This window comes from Stegostoma tigrinum, chromosome 11 (genome assembly GCF_030684315.1).
Source record: "Stegostoma tigrinum isolate sSteTig4 chromosome 11, sSteTig4.hap1, whole genome shotgun sequence".
NCBI classification, from domain to species: domain Eukaryota; kingdom Metazoa; phylum Chordata; class Chondrichthyes; order Orectolobiformes; family Stegostomatidae; genus Stegostoma; species Stegostoma tigrinum.
In genome coordinates this window covers 48967284-48988525 of record NC_081364.1, presented here as the reverse complement: position 1 = coordinate 48988525, position 21242 = coordinate 48967284, and the positions used below count along the sequence as shown (strand labels likewise).

The following is a 21242-nucleotide window of genomic DNA, read 5'->3' as shown; positions in this document are numbered from 1 at the left end:
GTACAGTGGATGCAGTATACCACATTGGCAGATGTGCAGGTGAACCTCTGCTTAATGTGGAATGTCATCTTGGGGCCTGGGATAAGGGTGAGGGAGGAGGTGTGGGGGCAAGTGTAGCATTTCCTGCGGTTGCAGGGGAAGGTGCCGGGTGTGGTGGGGTTGGAGGGCAGTGTGGAGCGAACAAGGGAGTCACGGAGAGAGTGGTCTCTCCGGAAAGCCGACAGGGGTGGGGAATGGAAAAATGTCTTGGGTGGTGGGGTCGGATTGTAGATGGCGGAAGTGTCGGAGGATAATGCGTTGTATCCGGAGGTTGGTGGGGTGGTGTGTGAGAACGAGGGGGATCCTCTTTGGGCGGTTGTGGCAGGGGCGGGGTGTGAGGGACATGTCGCGGGAAATACGGGAGACGCGGTCGAGGGCGTTCTCAATCACTGTGGGGGGAAAGTTGCGGTCCTTGAAGAACTTGGACATCTGGGACGTGCGGGAGTGGAATGTCTTGTCATGGGAAAAGATGCCGCATGGGCCCCGGCTATGCCTGCCTCTTTGTAGGTTACGTGGAACAGTCCCTCTTCCACACCTACACAGGCCCCAAACCCCACCTCTTCCTCCGGTACACTGATGACTGTATCGGCGCCGCCTCTTGCTCCCCAGAGGAGCTCGAACAGTTCATCCACTTCACCAACACCTTCCACCTCAACCTTCAGTTCACCTGGGCCATCTCCAGCACATCCCTCACCTTCCTGGACCTCTCAGTCTCCATCTCAGGCAACCAGCTTGTAACTGATGTCCATTTCAAGCCCACCGACTCCCACAGCTACCTAGAATACACCTCCTCCCACCCACCCTCCTGCAAAAATTCCATCCCCTATTCCCAATTCCTCTGCCTCCATCGCATCTGCTCCCACGACAAGGCATTCCACTCCCGCACATCCCAGATGTCCAAGTTCTTCAAGGACCACAACTTTCCCCCCACAGTGAACGAGAACGCCGTCGACCGCGTCTCCCGTATTTCCCACAACACGTCCCTCACACCCCGCCCCCGCCACAACCGCCCAAACAGGATCCCCCTCGTTCTCACACACCACCCCACCAACCTCCGGATACAACGCATTATCCTCCGACACTTCTGCCATCTACAATCCGACCCCATCACCCAAGACATTTTTCCATCCCCACCCCTGTCGGCTTTCCGGAGAGACCACTCTCTCCGTGACTCCCTTGTTCGCTCCACACTGCCCTCCAACCCCACCACACCTGGCACCTTCCCCTGCAACCGCAGGGAATGCTAAACTTGCCCCCACACCTCCCCCCTCACCCCCATCCCAGGCCCCAAGATGCCATTCCACATTAAGCAGAGGTTCACCTGCACATCTGCCAATGTGGTATACTGCATCCACTGTACCCGGTGTGGCTACCTCTACATTGGGGAAACCAAGCGGAGGCTTGGAGACCGCTTTGCAGAACACCTCCGCTCAGTTCGCAACAAACTACTGCACCTCCCAGTTGCAAACCATTTCCACTCCCCCTCCCATTCTTTAGATGACATGTCCATCATGGGCCTCCTGCAGTGCCACAATGATGCCACCCAAAGGTTGCAGGAACAGCAACTCATATTCCGCCTGGGAACCCTGCAGCCTAATGGTATTAATGTGGACTTCACCAGTTTCAAAATCTCCCCTTCCCCAACTGCATCCCTAAACCAGCCCAGTTCGTCCCCTCCCCCCCACTGCACCACACAACCAGCCCAGCTCTTCCCCTCCACCCACTGCATCCCAAAACCAGTCCAGCCTGTCTCTGCCTCCCTAACCTGTTATTCCTCTCACCCATCCCTTCCTCCCACCCCAAGCCGCACCCCCATCTACCTACTAACCTCATCCCACCTCCTTGACCTGTCCGTCTTCCCTGGACTGACCTATCCCCTCCCTACCTCCCCACCTATCTTCTTTTCTCTCCATCTTCGGTCCGCCTCCCCCTCTCTCCCTATTTATTCCAGAACCCTCACCCCATCCCCCTCTCTGAAGAAGGGTCTAGGCCCGAAACGTCAGCTTTTGTGCTCCTGAGATGCTGCTTGGCCTGCTGTGTTTATCCAGCCTCACATTTTGTTGTCTAATGATCAGGAGATCTGGTTTTAAATCCTTCTACATCAGTTCGCAATTTATCTAAAGAAATCTGCAATAGTGTCATAAAACTATGCTACATTTTATTAAAATAGCAAAATGCTGGCGATCTGAAGCAAAAGTGCTGGAAAAAGCTCAGGTCTGGCAGCAGCTGTGCGACAGAGAAACACAGAGTTTTCCTACTTTCAGGTAAACAGTTTTATTGAGCGAGATTCATGGTGCCCAATGTGCCATGGCTGGGAGTGACTTCTCTCACAATCTTTCACTCTTCACTTCATTAATTATACAACCAGGCTCTTTGTTGTCTCTCTTGGGAATCAGATGACAGGCTGTACAAAACTGGGGTAGACCACTTAGCTCCGCAAACCTGCTCCATTATTCAATAAAATCACAGTTCATATGCTTGTGTTTTGAATTCCAACTTCATCAGTCATTCACCATACAGTTAGACAAGTGCACCATCAGCCAAAGACAAAGGGCAGGTCGGAAATTTGATTCAAACTGGCAATTCAGCGCAAAAAGGGGACCAAGGTACTTTAACTTAGGCTTATCACAAGAAGCCAACTCTCCAGCGTTAAGTGATGAGTGGGAGAGGATGAAAGCTGTGGATCAAGAGCTGATCCACAGGGAGACCAGTGGCGAGGTGACATTACAAATCACAGTGTGATAGGAGTGCAGAGAAACAAGCTGATTGAGTATGACTGGGGAATATTTCCAGTCAAATCAAAAGGTCTTCAGTTGTAGTTAGGACAGCAGTATTTCTTTCTACATTTTTAAAAAAAAACTGCTTAAATATTCAATTGATATTGATGGATTTTTTTTCCCCCTTTCAGTTCATGAAGACAAAACGTCATTACAGGGAAGCATAAAGAGCAGGGAGTCTCAAGTAATTATTCTATAATCAAAATCAAATACATTGGTGATGATGAGACAGCAGGGTGTTGTGTGGCTATCACAACATATAGATACCAATGTGATCCATAGCAAACAAGTTTGCAGTAAGTGCTTGAAGCTCGAGGAACTTCAGATCAGTTGAGAAGTTGGAATCTGAGTTGGAGACATGACACCACATTAGGGAAGGGGAAAGTTACCTGGACACTTTCCTGCAGAGGGTGGTCAGACCCTTCAGATTAGGATATTCCAAACTGGCCTGTGATTGGGGACAGGAGGATGGGATTGCAAGTGAGGCAGGTATAAGGACCCAGGGAGAATAAATTGAGGAGCCCGAGACCCTGCAGCTGTCCAACAGTGACTAGGCTTTCGCAAGTTGTGCAGACAAGAGTCAGGACTGCAAGGAGGATGAGTAAACTTACCATGCTTGTGGTATAGAAAGCCATTCAAGTCGGGGGAGGAAACAGGAATGTGGTACTTTGTAGGGACAGCATAGTTATGGGAATGTATACTGTACTTTTCAGCCATGAGCGAGGGTCCCAAACACTGTGTTGCCTGCCCAGTACGAGCGTTAAGAGGCATCACCTTGGACAGGGAGAGGCTGGAGCTAATTGTCATCATCACATTAGTACTACCTACAAAATGCACTACCGAAATTCAAAGATCCTTGAAAAACACCTTCCAAACCCGTGATCCCTGCCATCCAGAAGGACAAGGGCAGCAGATACATGGGAACACCATCAGCTGCAAGTTCCCCTCCAAGCCGCTCACCATTCTGAATTAGAAATATAATCGCCATTCCTTGACTGCAGCTGGGTCACAATCCTAGAATTCCTGCCCAAACAGTATTGTGGGTCAACCTATAGCACATGGACTGCAGCAGTTTAGGAAGGCAGCTCACCACCACCTTCTCAAGGGCAACAAGGGATGGGCAATAAATACTCACCAACCCAGCAATGCCCACATAGGTCTAGCAAAGGAGGTTCGGCTGAAAGATTTTGAAGTTAGCAGCTAAGTTAAAGCAGAACCTCCAAAATAATAACCTCTGAATGACTACCTGAGCCATGAGCAAAGTGGCATAGGGTAAATAAAGTCAAGAAGTTAAAAAGTGTCGCTGAGATTGGTGTAGGTGGAATGACTTTCAGTTTATGGGGCACTGGCACCAGTACTGGGGTAAAAGGGGGCTGTTCTGGTGGAATGGGCTTCACTTGAACTGTGCTGGGGCCCGTGACTCCTGCAATTCAAATAACCAGGACTTTGGAGAGGGCTTTAAAATAATTGAGTAGGGCGTGATTTTAGAAGAGGCAAAATGTAAGCTTACAAATCAAGAGGATATGGTGGCAGCATTATAGTGCAGCTATTAGGATAACAATACCCACAACAAAAAGGGACAGCAAGACACCGAGAATGAAGGATTCAAGGAAGCAGATAAGCCAACCCTAGTTTACCAGGGAAGCTAAGAGTAGCAACAAATTGAAAAAAAGAAAAAAATATATAATTTGGCAAAGATTGATGGTAAGCCTGAGGAGTTGGAAAATTTTAAAAACCAACAAAAAAAGAATTAAAAATGCAGAGGGGCAACATAAACTTTGAAGGTAAACTTGCAATTAATATCAAGGTGAGCAACAAGAGCCTTAAATATATAACAAACCTTAGAAAAATCTTAGAGTCTATCATAAAGGATGTGATAGCAGTCCATTTAGAAATTCATAATATAATTTTTAGGGGTAAGTTAGCTTATTTGGCTGGATGACTAGTCTGTGATGCAGTGACCCCAACAGCATGGGTTCAATTCTCATACCTACTGAGGTCACCATGATTGTCCCACCTTCTCAGTCTTATCCCTGTGGTGATCCTCAGGTTAAACATAACACCTCTCTAATAACACACTCACACTACAGTCCTCTGGGACTTATGGCAAATTTACCCTTAATATGTTACAGCAGAGTCAGCACAGCTTCACAAAGAGGAAATCATGCCTGAAGAATTTCTTTAAGGTGATAATAAGCAGGACAGCTAAAAAGGAAGGATAGGAGGTAATCTGGATTTTTAGAAGGGGCTCGATAAAGTACCACGTGTTAGGTTACTTATTAAGAGCCCATGATGTTGGGATTAGCATATTAGCATGGACAGAGGACTGGCTAACTAAGAAGACAGAGTTGGGATAAGGGAGACATTTTCAGGATAGCAACCTATAACTAATGGTGTATCATGGGGATCAGTGCTAGAGCCACAATTATTTACATTATATTTTAATGACTTGGTTGAAGCAAGTGAGTATAACAGGGAAGGTAAAGGGAATGAGAGATAATGGGAACTGCAGATGCTGGAGAATTCCAAGATAATAAAATGTGAGGCTGGATGAACACAGCAGGCCAAGCAGCATCTCAGGAGCACAAAAGCTGATGTTTCGGGCCTAGACCCTTCATCTGATGAAGGGTCTAGGCCCGAAACGTCAGCTTTTGTGCTCCTAAGATGCTGCTAGGCCTGCTGTGTTCATCCAGCCTCACATTTTACTATCTAGGTAAAGGGAATGTTGACCTTTGTTTCAAAGGGAATGGAATATAAAAGTGAAGGTTTTGCTAAAACTAAACAGGGCACTAGTCAGACCACAGATGGACGCTGCGAACAGTATTGAGCCCCTTATTGAAGGAAAAATATACTCCTTTAGAGGCAATCCAAAGAAGGTTCACTAGGCTGATACCTAACATCTACATGGAGGGATTGTCTGATGAGGACAAGTTCAGTAGGTTGGGCCTGTAGTCAGTTCAGAAGAACGAGAAGCAGTCCTACTGAAACATACACAATTCTTAGTGGGATTTGACAAGACAGATGCGGGAAGGATTTTACCGCTTTGGCGGGAGAGGTTAGAGCCTGAGATCATAATCTTAGAAATAAGAGGTAGCTCACTTAAGAGAAGGAAGAGGAATTTCTTCTCTCAGGGAGTAGTGGAGCTAGAAAATGGAATCTGTGGAATTCATTAGCACAAGAGTGCTGTTAAGCCTGGGTCAATAAGTACATGCAAGGCCAGAGGCAGATATTTAATTAGTTGGGGAATCAAGAGTTATGGGGAAAAGGCAGGAAAGTAGAGTTAAAGATGGATCAGATCAGCCGTGATATCATTGAATGGTGAAGCAGATCCAATGGGCTTAATGACCTACTTCTGCTCTTGTGCCTTATGCTCTTATTCAAGTATCCTTTAATTCTCTGGCCCAACACAAATCTATCTTCTTTGTCTCAGTCTTAAAAGGGGCAACTCCTGATTTTGAAACAGTATCCCCTTGTCCTGGAATCACCCACAAAATGAAACATATCTGCCTTGTCGAGACCTTCAGGATTTTGTACCCCTCAACAAGTTACCCCTCAACCTCCTGTGGACACAAACCCAGTCAATCTAGCCAACCTCATTACACAATACACTCATTCCAGGTATCACTCCAGTAAACTTCTACTAATCCTCTACCAAACCACCTCCAAGTGCTCACCACTGCCAGAACCTTGCTACATTCACGCTACCTGTTGCGTATTTAAAGCTCAGCTGCACTATCCCAGATGCAGGAAGCCAGGAACTGTCCCTCACATTGCAATGTTTCATCATTCTCACTGAACACATGGCCCAGAGAGCAAAGCTCAGTCCCTGTTTTGAAGACAGAGATCTGGGGGTGCTGTTTTGTGCGGTGTTGGTGAAGAGAGGTGTCCTTTATCCAGTTAGCCTGAACCCAGATAACAGCCTGGGTCAGCATTGTGTCCTGGGCTGAAAGAAGCACAAAGCAATGCAGGAAGCTCAATGATGTTCGGTACTCCACAAAAGGTAAATGCCACCACCTTCTCTCTGTTACCCAGAGCCTCCCACTCACTAACTCAGCCACTGTGATTCACCAAGGCTCTACAGCTACACCTCTCAGTATCATATGCATCATGTCTATTCAATGGTTCTCATCCTCCCAAGCCTCTAACTCGACTTACTGTCTTGCTCCTTAATCACTAAATAGGGAACATCACATTCTCTCCTGCTTATTCACTATCACTACTTCTCTTCCACACACTTCTAATCATAGTCATTTTCTCCCTTTAACTCAATGCATGAAAAAATGGGATCGTCCTCTGAGCTGATCTCAATAGCACCCTAACTGTACCATCTGCAAATGCCAATCACGATACTTGACCTGCAGAACTGGCTGCTGCCCAGTCCCTCAACCAGACAGGCACAGATCTCTAGACTCTGGTAAGACCAAGCACCTGACTGAGCCTGGCCAACGCCCACGACTGTAGTCAAATGTGTTCTTGTTAAATGAGACAGTAGCTGCTTACTGTCATCCCCTTTGATTTTCACACATGGTCATTTGCTTGAAGCACAGGCAGTGTGTTTGCTGTTTAAGCTGCTGGAATATGCTGTAGGTGTGACACTGATATAGTACACTGCTGAAAAATAACATATCCACCCCTTCACTGTTCAGTGTGCCCCAAGGTGAGAAGCTGCCTGCCTCTTCCTCTGCACTGCAGACCCTGTGTGCTGAACAGCAATACGAAGGATATGCCAGCCTCTGAGCAAGCACGAAATGAGTGGATGCTAAGAAAGAAAACTACAAGCAATAAGATCATCCTCTTAGATGCATGAAATGTAGGTGTGTCCATGCACCCAAGTGACCTAGAAGAAGCCTACCAGTCATTGATGTCCCTGAGCTCCAATGTAAAATGTCGCAGAGCTTAGGTGGGATGGCAAGTTGGGCTGAGAGCTGATATGATGAGGCTGGTTGTTCACCAGCATAAAATTGCCAAGGATTGAGGGGGAGAATGTGCATGGAACATGCAGAAGCTTTGCACTGAGAACAGTCAGATGATGACCTGAGCAGGCAGGCAGACAGACAGAGATTCTTATTTCCACTTTCACGTCAGGAATTTACATCATGTAGTTGCTCGGGAAAGAAGGGGAAAATTGGAAATGGCATACGTGAAGCAAGGCACAGTATTAGTGAAATGCAAATGCATAAACCTAAGGCAAATTCCACTCAATAGTGGGATTCTGAAGTCTCCACTTAAAGCTTAAGGGGGAAATTGGAAGCATTTTTGATCTTATTGTTTTTGTTTCCCCAAGTTTGCATGATTTGCCAATTTTCTGACCATTGCCCATGCCACATTCAAGAGTGTGGAAAAATCCACAAATATTAACATTTCAAGTCCAGCATGATGATTTTCCATGACAAATTTTAGTTGTGGTCAATATGTGACTCGAGTCCTGCAGTAATGTGGTTTCCTGTTACAATACCTAATGAAATTACTTAACAATCCACTCAGTAGTAGTCAAAGGATGACTATCGTAAGGACAATTAGCAATGGACAATAAATACTGGCCTTGCTAGTCATGTTAAGTATCAATTAAGTGAAAATAAGATAAACATTGTTCCTGCATCAATATTCAATGCATATTGCAGAATAACAAAAGTTGACAGCCACAGCTGAGAGTGTGTTTTAATCCTTCTTTTCAGAATCAGTGAAAACTGTTATGTATTTGAAACTTAGAATGTACAAAATATGATTGATGTAAGCAATGCAATATTTAATGTAAGAAAGTAAAAATCAAACAGTTGAGCATGCTGTTTTTGTGACCTCTTTGCATGTTATAAACTCTGTGGCCTGGTCTTTGCGTTAGCAAATGGGCAAAACTATCAGTATTCCTTAGGCACTGAATCCCAATGCAACAGGAGTCCACACACGTGCAGAATGATGTGAAAATCCAGACGTTTCTGTCAATAATTCTATGCTTCTCCAGACGAAGCACCTTGAGAATGCTCCCGGAAGGCAATCCTTATGCAAGTAAATTGCTGCAAACTTCCATTTTAATAAATTTGCTTGCACAGCAAAATTTTTTGAAAATATAATATCTGATTGAATGAGGTGTAAGTGGGTATTAGCAGTAACCACCTTTGTAACTACACACATAGTCACTGTATCTTAAAAACAATTTTACATTTGTGAAATATTAAGCATTTGCATTTTTAAAAACTTGTTGTAAAAATGTTGCTTACAATATTTTGGCTTGTATCTGCGCCAATTAATTACTTATTTTGCAATACGGAAGTTCAAATTATAAAAAAAAAAGGGTTTCAGTGCATTTTGCTTCCTGGTTTGCTGCCTGCAAGAATACCTCTATATTACTGTTTATTTACCGTACTTGTTCAATTCTGGACAGCCCTTTGACTTGGCACCAAACTTGCTCTGCTCTTAAGAAGTCTGTCAATCTACCAGCTTTTGTGGGCAATGCTCCCATAAGGCTTGCCATTCTACAATTCCACAAGGGCTCTTGCAAGTTAGCCTCTAAATTACCACAGGCTCACAGCCATAGTAAAAATAAATTAAAGGAGCTAAATAATTCACCCACGCACTCCAAACAAAAAAATACATTAGTAAGGACATTGTTTGAGAAAAGTTTCCTTGGGGTCAGCAGCAATTGTAGTTGCTTCACTGCCAAATGCAAAATTCAGACCTCACTTAATGCTATGCCAAATGCAAGAAAAGTTCAGATAGGAAGTCAACACATCCTTAAGTGGGTAAATGTACCATTCTGAATATTTCAACAAAAATATCATAAGCTGCAACTTTGGCAGATAGAGTCATAGAGATGAAAAGCACAGAAACAGACCCTTTGGTCTAAATCGTCCATGCAGACCAGATATCCTAAATTTATCCAGTCCCATTTGCCAGCATTTTGCCTATATCTCTCCAAGCCTTTCCTATTTATGTACACATGCAGATGCCTTTTAAATATTCTAATTGTTCTCGCCTCCACCACTTCCTCCGACAGCTCACACAGCAAACCTTAAAAGAAGAATCCTTCAAAAGCAACTTAACCTGAGTTAACCAGGGAGACAAATTAATTGTCACTTCTTCAACACTCAAACTGAGGGTTTTGGGAGAGGTAAATAATGGGTTTTGTACATTGCACTAACTTAACACATTTATTTTAAGGTTAGTTGTTTCTTGACTGATAATTAGTGCTTCTACACCACATAATAGTCAAGTAGCCTGAAATATCATGCTTCCCCCACTCCGTGTTTACAATGTGTTCATCAGTGCAGCACTGACTCAATCTGCATGGTTATTTAAGCACTGTTAGGAATACAAGATAGTTAAGACATGAACTTAACCATTCTTGATATGGGGCTATGTCACAATGAATCACTACTAAACATAATTGACAGACAGAATAGAAATATGCTGAAACTCTTTGAAGAAAATGATGGAAACCACTAGCTTCAAAGCTGGCTTCCCTTCTTAGGGTCTGTCACAAGAAATAAAAAAAAGGAAGGAAGCTGACCCTCCCAGTTTAGAAGGAAACTATGGCAGGAATTAAGATTTAGAAATCAAAATCTCTGGGAGATTGCAACTGGTTGAAACGTACAAAAAGGAAATGAGCCACCAGAATTCAAGATGACGACCCCAATGGTGCAGCACAGACAGGTTCAGGAAGATGGAGGCTAGATTTAGAAGGTGCAAATAAGCAAACATATTCATTCTTGGGTTGTGGGTATCACTGGTTAGACCTGCATTAACTGACCATCCTCAACTGCCTGGATGTGATGGTGAGCTGTCTTCTTAAACCACTGCAACCTTTGGATAGCAGAGACACTCATTGTGCTGTTAAGGAAAGGAGTTCCAGGATTTTGACCAAATGACAGGCAAGGAATGGTTTGTGCACCCATGCATCTGCTACTTATGTCTCTCTACATCGTACGGTTATGGATTTGGAAAGTATTGTCAAAGGAGCTTTAGCAAGTGACTGTAACACAGGCTGCAGATGGTACAAGCTGCTGTTATTGTGGATCAGTCATGGACAGAATGAATGTTGAAGGTGATGGATGGAGTGTAAATCAAGCATGTTGCTTTGTCCTGAATGGTTCCAGCGTCTCATGTGTGGTTGGTACTTCACTTGTCCAGGCCTTGTAGATGTTTGACAAGATTTGGGAAGACAGGAGGCAAGTTATTCATTGCAGGATTTCTCACCTTTGACCTGCTTTTGGTGGTCAAATTCAATTTTTCATAAATGGAACACCACTCCCCACTTCATGTCAATGATGTCAAAGGATGATGGCTAGAGAGAGTCATTGCCTGGCACTTGTGCAGTACAAATGTTACTGGTCACTTATAAGGCCAAACCTAAATGTTGGCTAGGTCTCACAGCATGTGGGCACAGAATACTTCACTGTCTGAAGGGTTGGAAATCGTGCTGAACATTGTGCAATCATCACCAAACATGCCCACTTTGGACCTAATAATGGGAGGGCAGATCATTAATGAAGCAACCAAAGATGGGTTGAGCGGAGGACACTACCCTGAGGAACTCTTGTACAAAATGTGCTGGAGCTGAGACAACTGATAAACAACCCCAACCATCTTCCTTTGTGGCAAGTACATCTCAATCAGCAGAGAGTTTTCTGCCCGATTCCCATTGACTTGGGTTTGCTAGGGCTCCGTGATGCCATACTTGGTTGAATGTTGCCCTGATATCAAGAACAGTTGTTATTCAAATCACCTCTGAAGTTCAGGTCCTTTGTTCATGTTTGACTCAAAGTCGTAGTGTCGTCAGGAGCTAAGTGAAACTGACTGAAATCAAACTGGGGAACCAGTGCACAGATTATTCCTTGACAAGTGCCATTTGATAGTACAGTTGATGGCACTTTCAAATCATTTTATGATAATCAACAGAAGACTGTCAATCCAGCAAATGGCCTGCTTGGATTTATCCTGATTTTTATGGACAAGACATATCTGGGCAGGTTTCCAGTGTTAGGTAGGTGCCTATGTTGTAGCCATAGTGGAATGTAGCTAGTTTTGGAGTACAGGTCTTCAGTACTATTGCTGGAATGTTGTCAGAGCCCATAGCCTTTGCAGTATTGGAGGTCTTTAGCTGTTTTTTTTAAAACATCACGTGGAATGAATCAAATTGGTTGAAGAAAATACAACCAGAACTGCTGGGGAAACACAGCACATCTGGCAGTATCTGTGGGGAGAAAGCTGAACTAATGTTTCAAGTCTGGTGACTTTTCATCAGAACTGTTAGCAGCTAGGAAAGAATAGTATTTGTGCTGAGGCTGAAGTTGCGAGAGAGGTGGGGGAGCAAAGGGGAGGTGAGCAGATGGGTGGAGATTGGGCCCAGAGAGTGAGAGCACACAATATGAAAGGGGCAAGTAAACAAGGAGATTATGAATAGCAGGCCAGGACAGAAGTTAATTAGAGCCAAGAGTGGGAGAAAATGAGTGAGCTGTGTTAAACACATATAATGTGATAATGAGCCTAAGAGTGTGTGAAAATGTCTGACTGTGCTAAAAGCAACCCCTGTCGTAAGAAAACTACGAGTGGATAAAAACATGGAAGGAGGGGATTGGGCTCTAAAATTTATTGAACTCAATGTAGAGAGCCAGAGGCTGCGGGATCCCCAAGAAGAAAATGCTTGTGCTGAGACTTGCTAGAGCACTGCAACAAGCCAGAGAAGAAGTGTTGGCATGGGAATGCAGCAGTGCATTAGTGGCAGACAACTGGAATCACGGGGTGATTTTTACAGACAGAGCATAGGTGTTCTGCAAAGCGGTCACCCAGTCTGTGTTTTGTCTCCCCAGTTTACAAGAGACCACATTGTGAACAGTATACAGGAGACTAGGTTGAGTGAAGAGCAGGCAAAGTGTTGCTTTCACCTGGAAGATGTGACAGGGGCCTAGGATGGTGAGGAGGGAAGTGATAAACAGGCACTTATTATCCCTCCTGTGACTGCATGGGAAGGTACTGTGAGAGTGCTGGGAGGTGCTCAGAGTGGAGGAGGAATGGGCTAGGATGTCCTGGAAGGAATGGTGCCTGCAGAATGCTGACTAGGCGGTTGGGGGGGAAATGGTGGTCATGACATCTTGTTGGAGGTGGCAGAAATGGAGGCTTGCAATCCTTTGGGTGTTGTTGGTGGTATGTCAGCGCTGCGGGCCCATTCATTGTTGTGGGAGAAAGGGGAAGGGCTGAGGGCAGATGTGCAGGAGGTGAGTCGAGCACCGCTAAGGGCCCTGTCAAACACAATGCTGGGGAATCCTCAACTGAGGAAAAAGGTCGACGTTTCGGAGGCCTCCTTGCAAAAGGTGGCAACATCAGAACAGATCAGGCAGAGATGGACAATCTGGGAGAATGGGATGAAGCCTTATTGGAAGCAGAGTGTGAGGATATATGGTTGGGGTAACTGTGACTATAGGTTTGTGTTGTATATTGGTATCCAGCCTATCCCATATTACTATTCACAATCTGGTATCCCCTACACTGGGGAGACGAAGCACAGGCTGGATGATCGCTTTGTGGAGCGCCTACATTCTATCCATGAAAATCATGAGTTTCCAGCTGCCTGCCCCTTCAACACACCATGTTCCCACACCAACATTTCCATTGCAGGCCTGCTGGAGTGTTCTAGCAAGGCGCAGCACAAACTCGGAGAACATCTCATTTTCCACTTGGAGATCCTGCAACCTCAACATCAAGCTCAATAACTTTGGCGTCTGATTCCAACCTTCCATAATTTTTATCCATCCTCCACCCACTCGTGTTATGGCATAAATTGCTTTTAGCACAGTTATCCATTCGCAGATACTAGACCCATTGTTACATTATATGTGTTGCATTCAGTGCAGCTTACCCATTTTCTCCTACTCTTAGTTTTTACTACCACTGATTCAGCTTTTCTTCTGTCCTGGCCTGCAATCCATAATGTCCTTGTTTAGCTACCTTCTTCATATCTCTCTCTCTCTCTCTCTCTCTCTCTCTCTCTCTTCCACCCGCCCCCACCTATTTGCTTGCTGCTCCTCTTTCCACATATCCCTCCCCCCAACTTTGGCTTCAGCATAAATACAACTCTTGCTTAGCCACTAGTAGTTCTGATGAAGCGTAACCGGACTCAAAACATTAACTCTGCTTTCTTCCCTCAGGTAATGCCAAATCTGCTGCATACCTCCGGCAATTTCCGTTTTTGTTTCAGATTTCCAGCATCCACAGCTCATGATTTTAGTTTAATGGCTGAAGACTGACATCTGTGACTCTGGGGACCTCAAGAGGAAGCAAAGGTGGATCGTTCATACTTTTGGCTGACGAATGGATACGAATGTTTCAGCTTTATCTTTTGCATCAATGTGCTGGGCCCATCATCACGGAGGATGGGAATATTTTGTTTGAATGTCTGCTACCATTCATTGACTGACCAAATAAAGTTCTAAAAATTGTTTTGGACTACCATGGAAAACATCTGTGAAGTGTGGACAGTTTTCACAGTTCTGTTGAGAGATGTAAAGTAGCAACACCCTTAAGAATCAAAAACCTAAATGCAAGATCCACAGGTTCTGGTAAAATTTAATTTAAAAAATGCATTTTTCTTGCTTTTCTCAGAGCCGAACTGATTCTCTCATGTGAGCACATTGTTCATAATGATTGACTGTAATTTTGACAAAATTTCCTTTGGCTTTTCTAATATTCATCTGCCCATTAAGAAAATGTCTGTGCCTTTTCTGAATTTTTTAAATTTAACATAACTGCCGTATTTCAAACAATTTCATGTTCCATACAAAATGTGTGGTACATTCAATTTGAGATCATACTCAGTTGCAATGGGCTGCATATTTTCCCTGATTCATTTATGCGTTTCACAAGTTAAAGTCATTATGTGACTACAGTCACACATCAAGGACATGAAGTACACTGAAATCTGCAGTTAGCACAAACAGATTAGAACTGACTAAACAATTACTCAGTCTCCCTCTTCTCGATCATAACATTATGCCTTCATAAAGAGGGTAGGCCACAAGAAAATTAATTCAATATTCCAGATCTCCTCTGTAATCTGTATTTATTTAACCCTGGCCTCTGTAGCATCCCCAGTGCTGTTGTGGTCTTCAGTTGCCTTACTGCAAAACTCGCCGGCACGGTGGCTCAGTGGTTAGCACTGCTGCCGCACAGCACCAGGGACCCAGTTTGATTTCAGCCTCGGGCAACTGGCTGTGTGGAGTTTGCACATTCTCCCCATGTCTGCATGGGTTTCCTCCGGGTGCTCCGGTTTCCTCCCACAGTCCAAAGATGTGCAGGCTAGGTGGACTAGCCATGCAAAATTGCCCAACGTGTTTAGGGAGGTGTGGATTAGTGGGGTAAAGAGGGATGGTCCTGGCTGGGATGTTCTGAGGTCCAGTGTGGACTTGTTGGGCCGAAGGGCTTGTTTCCACACTGTAGGGATTCTAATTCTAATCCTACACATTGGCATCTCCCTATCTTGCTTTCCTCCTTTTAAAACACTTACTACTTAATATTTTACCAAGCTTTGCATCATCTCATTTAATATCTTGTTTATAACAAATACAAATGTATAAGCCAGTTATGTTTTGGGATTGCTTAATTTAAGGCCAAATGCAGTAATGAATGGAGTCATAAAACTCGGTCCAAATCCAGTTTGCTTGGTAGCCTTTGAGGACAGAAAGGCCAGCAATTAGTGCAAGAGGTTCAGACCTGTGGACAATGGCATGTGCAAGTTTCAATGGGAGGCTTTAGGAAAGTCACATTTTGTAAACAGTTTAGTATCTATTTAAATGCAAGATAAACAAGAAAAAAAGGATGAGGTCAATGGGATAGCAAAGTAGCAAGTCTGTCTGGATACCAAGCTCACGTGATCACAATGCCAGGAAAATAGCTCCGATGGGTTTGAATCTTTATAAACAATAGATAAATGTTGAAAAAGCTTTTACCTGCAAGGAGTCAGCAAGAAGGACAAATAATTGATGAACTGGCCCTGGAGAAATGCTCACCTGACCAGCAATAAAGGTACATGGGCAACCTTCTCAACAAACCAGCAATTACGGGCCACTAATTGATGATCACTAGCTTCGACTCACCACTGCTGGTTTCTACTCTACGTGCCTTCCCCCACACTAAAGCTGCAAAGTGAAAAATCTCTGCTGCAGCCACTGTAATTACCCGAGCAAATATAATGGGTCCTTGAATCTACTGAGATAAGACTTATCTGCTTAAAAAGATAACATAAACAATTTCTGAAGAAGGGTCTAGGCCCGAAACGTCAGCCTTCCTGCTCCTCCAATGCTGCTTGGCCTGCTGTGTTCATCCAGTTCTACACCTTGTTATCTCTAATATAAACAATTACCTGTATTACTTAACTGCATTTTGTTAAAACATAACAACAACAACACTTATAGGGGTGTAGAAGAAATTACTCTGCATTTCAGAATATAGATTATTCATTATTTAATGGTCTGCATAGTTTAAAATTGTGGTAGTTTATTTAGATTACTCTTATTAGTGGAAAAGTTGGCAATTTTATAATCAAAACGGTCTACTTAGCGTTAAAACGTGAACGGACGAGAAAACATTTCATTGTAACTACATGATAAATAGTTCGACTGCCACACAGTTTTAAAGTCGGGCACTCTGGAGTCCTAAATGTGGCTGTTTTTAAAACTGATGCATTAGCCACTTCACCAAGAAACTATATTGCAGATAAACAAGGATGTACTGGTTTCAGAATATCTAAACTTTGTACATTGTTACTTTGCATTCATGGAGTAACTGTGATGGATACATTGGCCAAACACGATAAAATATTTGTACGACCAAAGTCAACCTAGTACAAAGTTTATATCCAGAAAATCTATTGTAATTTCGTGGAAGCTCTTCTACGTACAAGAGATTGGAACTCTTCCAAAAACTGAAGTTGATAGCAGATGGAAATCTGATAAGCAAAGATAGTAAAGGGATATGGGCCAAAGGCAGGAATATAGATTTAGGCCACAGATCTCATTGAATGGCACGACAGGCTCAAGGGGTTAAATGGCCCACTTCTGTTCATATCTTCCCTTTTCTTCCCCCACAGTTTCTAGTTGATCAAGATTGCAGCCTAAGCAATCTGTGCTATTCCAAGCTGAGATTCCAACCCTCTTGATTACAAAAAGCAACACTCCAAGCTCACATCAGTTTAGATTTTTTGAAAAGCCTTACCATTTCTTTATCACTATTCCTATACTCTCATACTGACTTGCCAGCCATCATCACCATCCAAAATTCCTGCCAAATGTATTTAGACCCAAGTTCATAACAAAACTGCAAAGGTTCTCAATCCACTAACAGCTCAAGTTTAACATTCTGATTGTAGAACTTGAAGTTCTTCATGACTTTTTCCATCCCTACTTCTGTAAACTGCTCCAAATCGCTGACGAGTCTGCGCTTTCTTGTACCTACCAAAACTGTGTTTTTGTAAGTGATGCCCATGTCTTTACAGTCTGGGGTCCCACACCAGAATCTTTGCCCTAAAATCTTACCATTGTCTCAATTTATTTTATAAAAATCCCCTTGAAAACCACTTCCTTAACCACACTTTGTATCATCTCGCCCACCATCTCCTCAAATGGGATGGCACTCTGTTTTCTACCCACTTTGGGAGATTTTTTTTCTCTGTACTGAAGGTATTCCATAAACACCAGGGTTTCCACTGTAGACTGAGCTAAAATTCTGAATACATAAATTAATTAGATGAAAAAGAAACAATGATTTAGCAATGAAATATTTTGCTCACCTGTCCTTACATTTATAGATTACCTCAACAAGTCTTTCAATTTTCGATAAAATATTGTAACATGTATAACTGCAGCAATTAAATGTTTCTGATCATTTAATTAGAGAAATTCTGTAGCCTTTTGGTTAGCTCCGTTGTCTGAATGGCTGGTTTACAGAGCAGAGCGACAGCAACAGCATGGGGTCAATTCCCATACCTGAGGAGACACAAAGGTCCCTTTGTCTCAATCTCTCCCCTCACCTGAGGCATTCAGCCACCATCAGCTGTCTTTCTCGAACAAGACAGCAGCTTTATGATCTGACAAGATTAGGACTATGACGACTTTACCTTTAGTAAACATAAACGATTCATTTTCTCGCTTTCTGCATGACAATTGGCAATAACAATGTCTTGAATTATCTTGTTACTCAGATCCATAAATATATTTAGAGAGATATATGCAAATATTGCATGCAATGTTACTTCTTGACCAAAAAAGTAGTAAATTACATCTTGAGAACTTGAAACTTACAGCCTTCAAAATCACATTTATTGCTCAAGTCTTTCACATTTGTGTACTTTTACATTTAAACATACTTTGTCATATAATAATTAATCATATACTACGAAACGTGGCATACCCAAGCAGCAATTAATATAACTGCTTACAGTTAATGCTTGGACTGAAAGGAAGTGTCGAACAGGAGGATTCCTCCAAGAGAACAGCCTTTTCAGTTTTTCCACTTTCAGAGTTAAGGGTCTAAACTAAATTGCGAAAACAAAATCTAAAGCAAATTGAAGGGTTCCAGATGACAACTGTGCCAGGAGGGACAGCCAATACAGAAGGGTAGTCATTCCTCAGCATAGTAAAAATGATCTATATTAGTACGGCGCAAGCAGGGACAGGCTAGTGCTAGTCCATAAACTAAGGAGTGCTCTTATCAGTACTTGACGTTCTTCAGTTGATAGTGTAGCAGCCCGAAGTAATATTTCTGAGCTCAACACAAGCTATTACGAGTGCTGATTTTGAAATGTATTACCACTGACAGTGGGAGTGATAGTCTTTGTCAGCGCCACTTGGCGGTGACAGCAATCAATATTGGGGAACGATAACGCCCCATGTTCTAATCGGGGCGCAGGTACTGTAGGATTATTTGTATAACAGGATAGTGTTTCTACACAATAGCATAATAAAACACATCGCAAATCGATCTTGGGTGTGTTTATGGCAGGGTTTTACTCGACACCCTAGTCTGTGCTGCTGGACAATGATAAAATAGCCACATCTGAGAACAAAGGACAATTCTCAGACCGTTTTCATAGAGGTACGTTTGGAATTAAGTTCTTTTTTGTATTAGCTGGGCAGAGTTTGACCTGTTTGCAATTTCGAAAGGGGAGCCTCAAATAGAAAAGCCACCGCAAAGTTGTCTTTAGCTTCCCCGCCATGATTAACAAGTCACCTTGGACTGCTAATTATTGGCTCTATTTAAAGGGCGCGAGTGCAACAAAGTGTCTGTCTGCAGACTGGGTCCTCTGGGCGCCCTGTAACTGGACGAAAACAGCTACCGCAGTGAGAAGCGAAATAAAGCACCCAGATCGATCCAATTTCCAGCACCTCCTTCGGCAGAGCGAAGACATCAGCAACGTCAAAAACTGCTTGCAATTTTTTTGCCATCAGCTGATTAACACGAGGTTAAAGCTGTTGCAGAGGATGCACTGAGCCCCCTTGTAACCAGAAAGCTTGCTAACGTGTTTAGGCAGGATTTTTTTTTTGTCCTTGTTGGCTGGCTTACCTTTTGCTGCCTCCTCGCCATGTCTGTAGGCTGCTTGGCATTGAATGGGTAGGCGATGCATCTCATCACAAAGACATACAACTGAAGCTTTCTCTTTCTCTCTTCCTCCTCTTTCTGCAGCCTCTCGAGCTCCTCTTTCTCCTTCTCGCTCACCACCGAAGGGCTGGGGCTGGACGGCCGGATGCTGCTGCTCCGGCTGCTCGGTTGTAAACCTCCGCTGCTCTCGCTGGTCCTGCTCGGGGACAACCGACTGCCCGGCGCCGGAGCCTGCACCTCCTTGCTCTCCTCCTCAACTATCTCCTCCGATTCCTCCTCACTAGACGACGGGTCCAACATTGTGGCACCTCACCTGCTCGCTCGCTCCCACTCTCCTGCACTGAATAAACCAAGAGAAATTGCAAACTGCAGGCACCGTGCGAGTAAATAGAAGCAGAGAGGAAGCGAGCTGCCCTGTGCTTTGCACGGATTGTCAGCAGACAGGAAGCCGAGTGCTTACGTTCTTGTGATTTAACCCTGCTCTCACCGACACAAGGTATTAGGGACGTGCACAGGTCTGGGATCGAGGCTGCATCGTGTCTCTCTCTGCCTGCCCAATTCCGTCAGTACAATGTGATGGATGACCACCGCTTTCTACTACAGGTCTGCAACACAGATAGAGGCACATACATTTATATATGCGGCCGCGGTGGGGACCTCTGTAATCTGCAAAGATTAATCGCTGGAGGTTCTGATTTGACTCCCAATATTGTGACAGCTTTGTACTCGCACTGTACCGGGAGGGAGGGGCAGAGTGACCACATTCCCAGCCTTTCATTAACACTGGATTCAAAGTGTTGAACTGAAACGGTAAAATCTTGTTTCACAAGAGAAAACAAAAGATGTATTGATATTATGGAAGTTGCATCCCCTTTTATTTAAATCACATTTATAAACATGATAAGGTTCAAAAGGAAACAAAAACATAAAGGCAAAATAATTCAGAGATTGTAGGAACTGCCGATGCTGGAGAATCTAAGATAACAAGGTGTAGAGCTGGACGAACACAGCAGGCCAAGCAGCATCAGAGGAGCAGGAAAGCTGATGTTTGGGGTCTGGACCCTTCTTCAGAATAATTTCCTAGTTCCTGAGATGATATTCATTTACTTTTCAGAAAAAGTCCACAATTTTGGCAGTAGATTGTGAAACTGGATTGTCTGGATTCGGTCATTCTTGAAAATAGAATGCCCAAGGAAATGAAGTTGTTTCAGGCTCGGCATAAGACTCCAAAATCTACAACATTTGTTAGACCTGACAGGAGATTTTTTTTCTTGGAATGTCACCTGAGATATTAGCTTTGTAAGTCATCCATCTCATCAACGACGAATTTTCCACGGGAATCTTCATGTCAAATCATCACCTGTTTCTTGAACATGATATTTAAATTCCGTAGGTTACCACAGACTTTGCGGCATAGCCGATAAAAGGTTTTACATTTGGAAAAAAGCCCAACGTTTGAGTGGACACACTCGAAAAGCTGTTCTCGCAGAATTCGACCCTCTGCGCCCCCTACTGCAAACTAATGATAAGACAGGAAGTGTAAAGGATTTGAGGTACCCATTCATAAAATTAAAATCGGTTTTCATAGCTCGTTGTGATATGAAGCAGCAGTCATAACTTGCGTTGCAACGTGTTCTCGAAGTTTGGCATGTTTTAGACTTGTTGGCATGATTTTCGGGCCGGCAGGAGGAGAGAGTAAGTGGAGCAAGGAGTTACATGGCTCTGAGATAATGGGAACTGCCGATGCTGGAGAATCCAAGATAACAAAATGTGCAGCTGGATGAACACAGCAGGCCAAGCAGCATCTTAGGGGCACAAAAGCTCCCGAGATGCTGCTTGGCCTGC

General features: G+C 43.8%; 1 protein-coding gene across 10 annotated transcripts in view; it reads right to left on the bottom strand.

Annotated features, from left to right (window-relative positions):
- cadpsa (Ca2+-dependent activator protein for secretion a) overlaps nucleotides 1-20167 on the bottom strand; it is a 491603-nt gene extending 471436 nt beyond the window's left edge. Inside the window, exon 1 of one of the 10 annotated variants that reach the window (XM_059649938.1) lies at nucleotides 19362-20167. In XM_059649938.1, the coding sequence (XP_059505921.1) occupies nucleotides 19362-19697 (336 nt within the window). In that variant the 5' untranslated portion in view covers nucleotides 19698-20167. The remainder of the gene's footprint in view (nucleotides 1-19361) is intronic. The other 9 variants (XM_059649939.1, XM_059649942.1, XM_059649941.1 and 6 more) reach the window with 9 other exon arrangements.
- Nucleotides 20168-21242: the final 1075 nt, after the last annotated feature.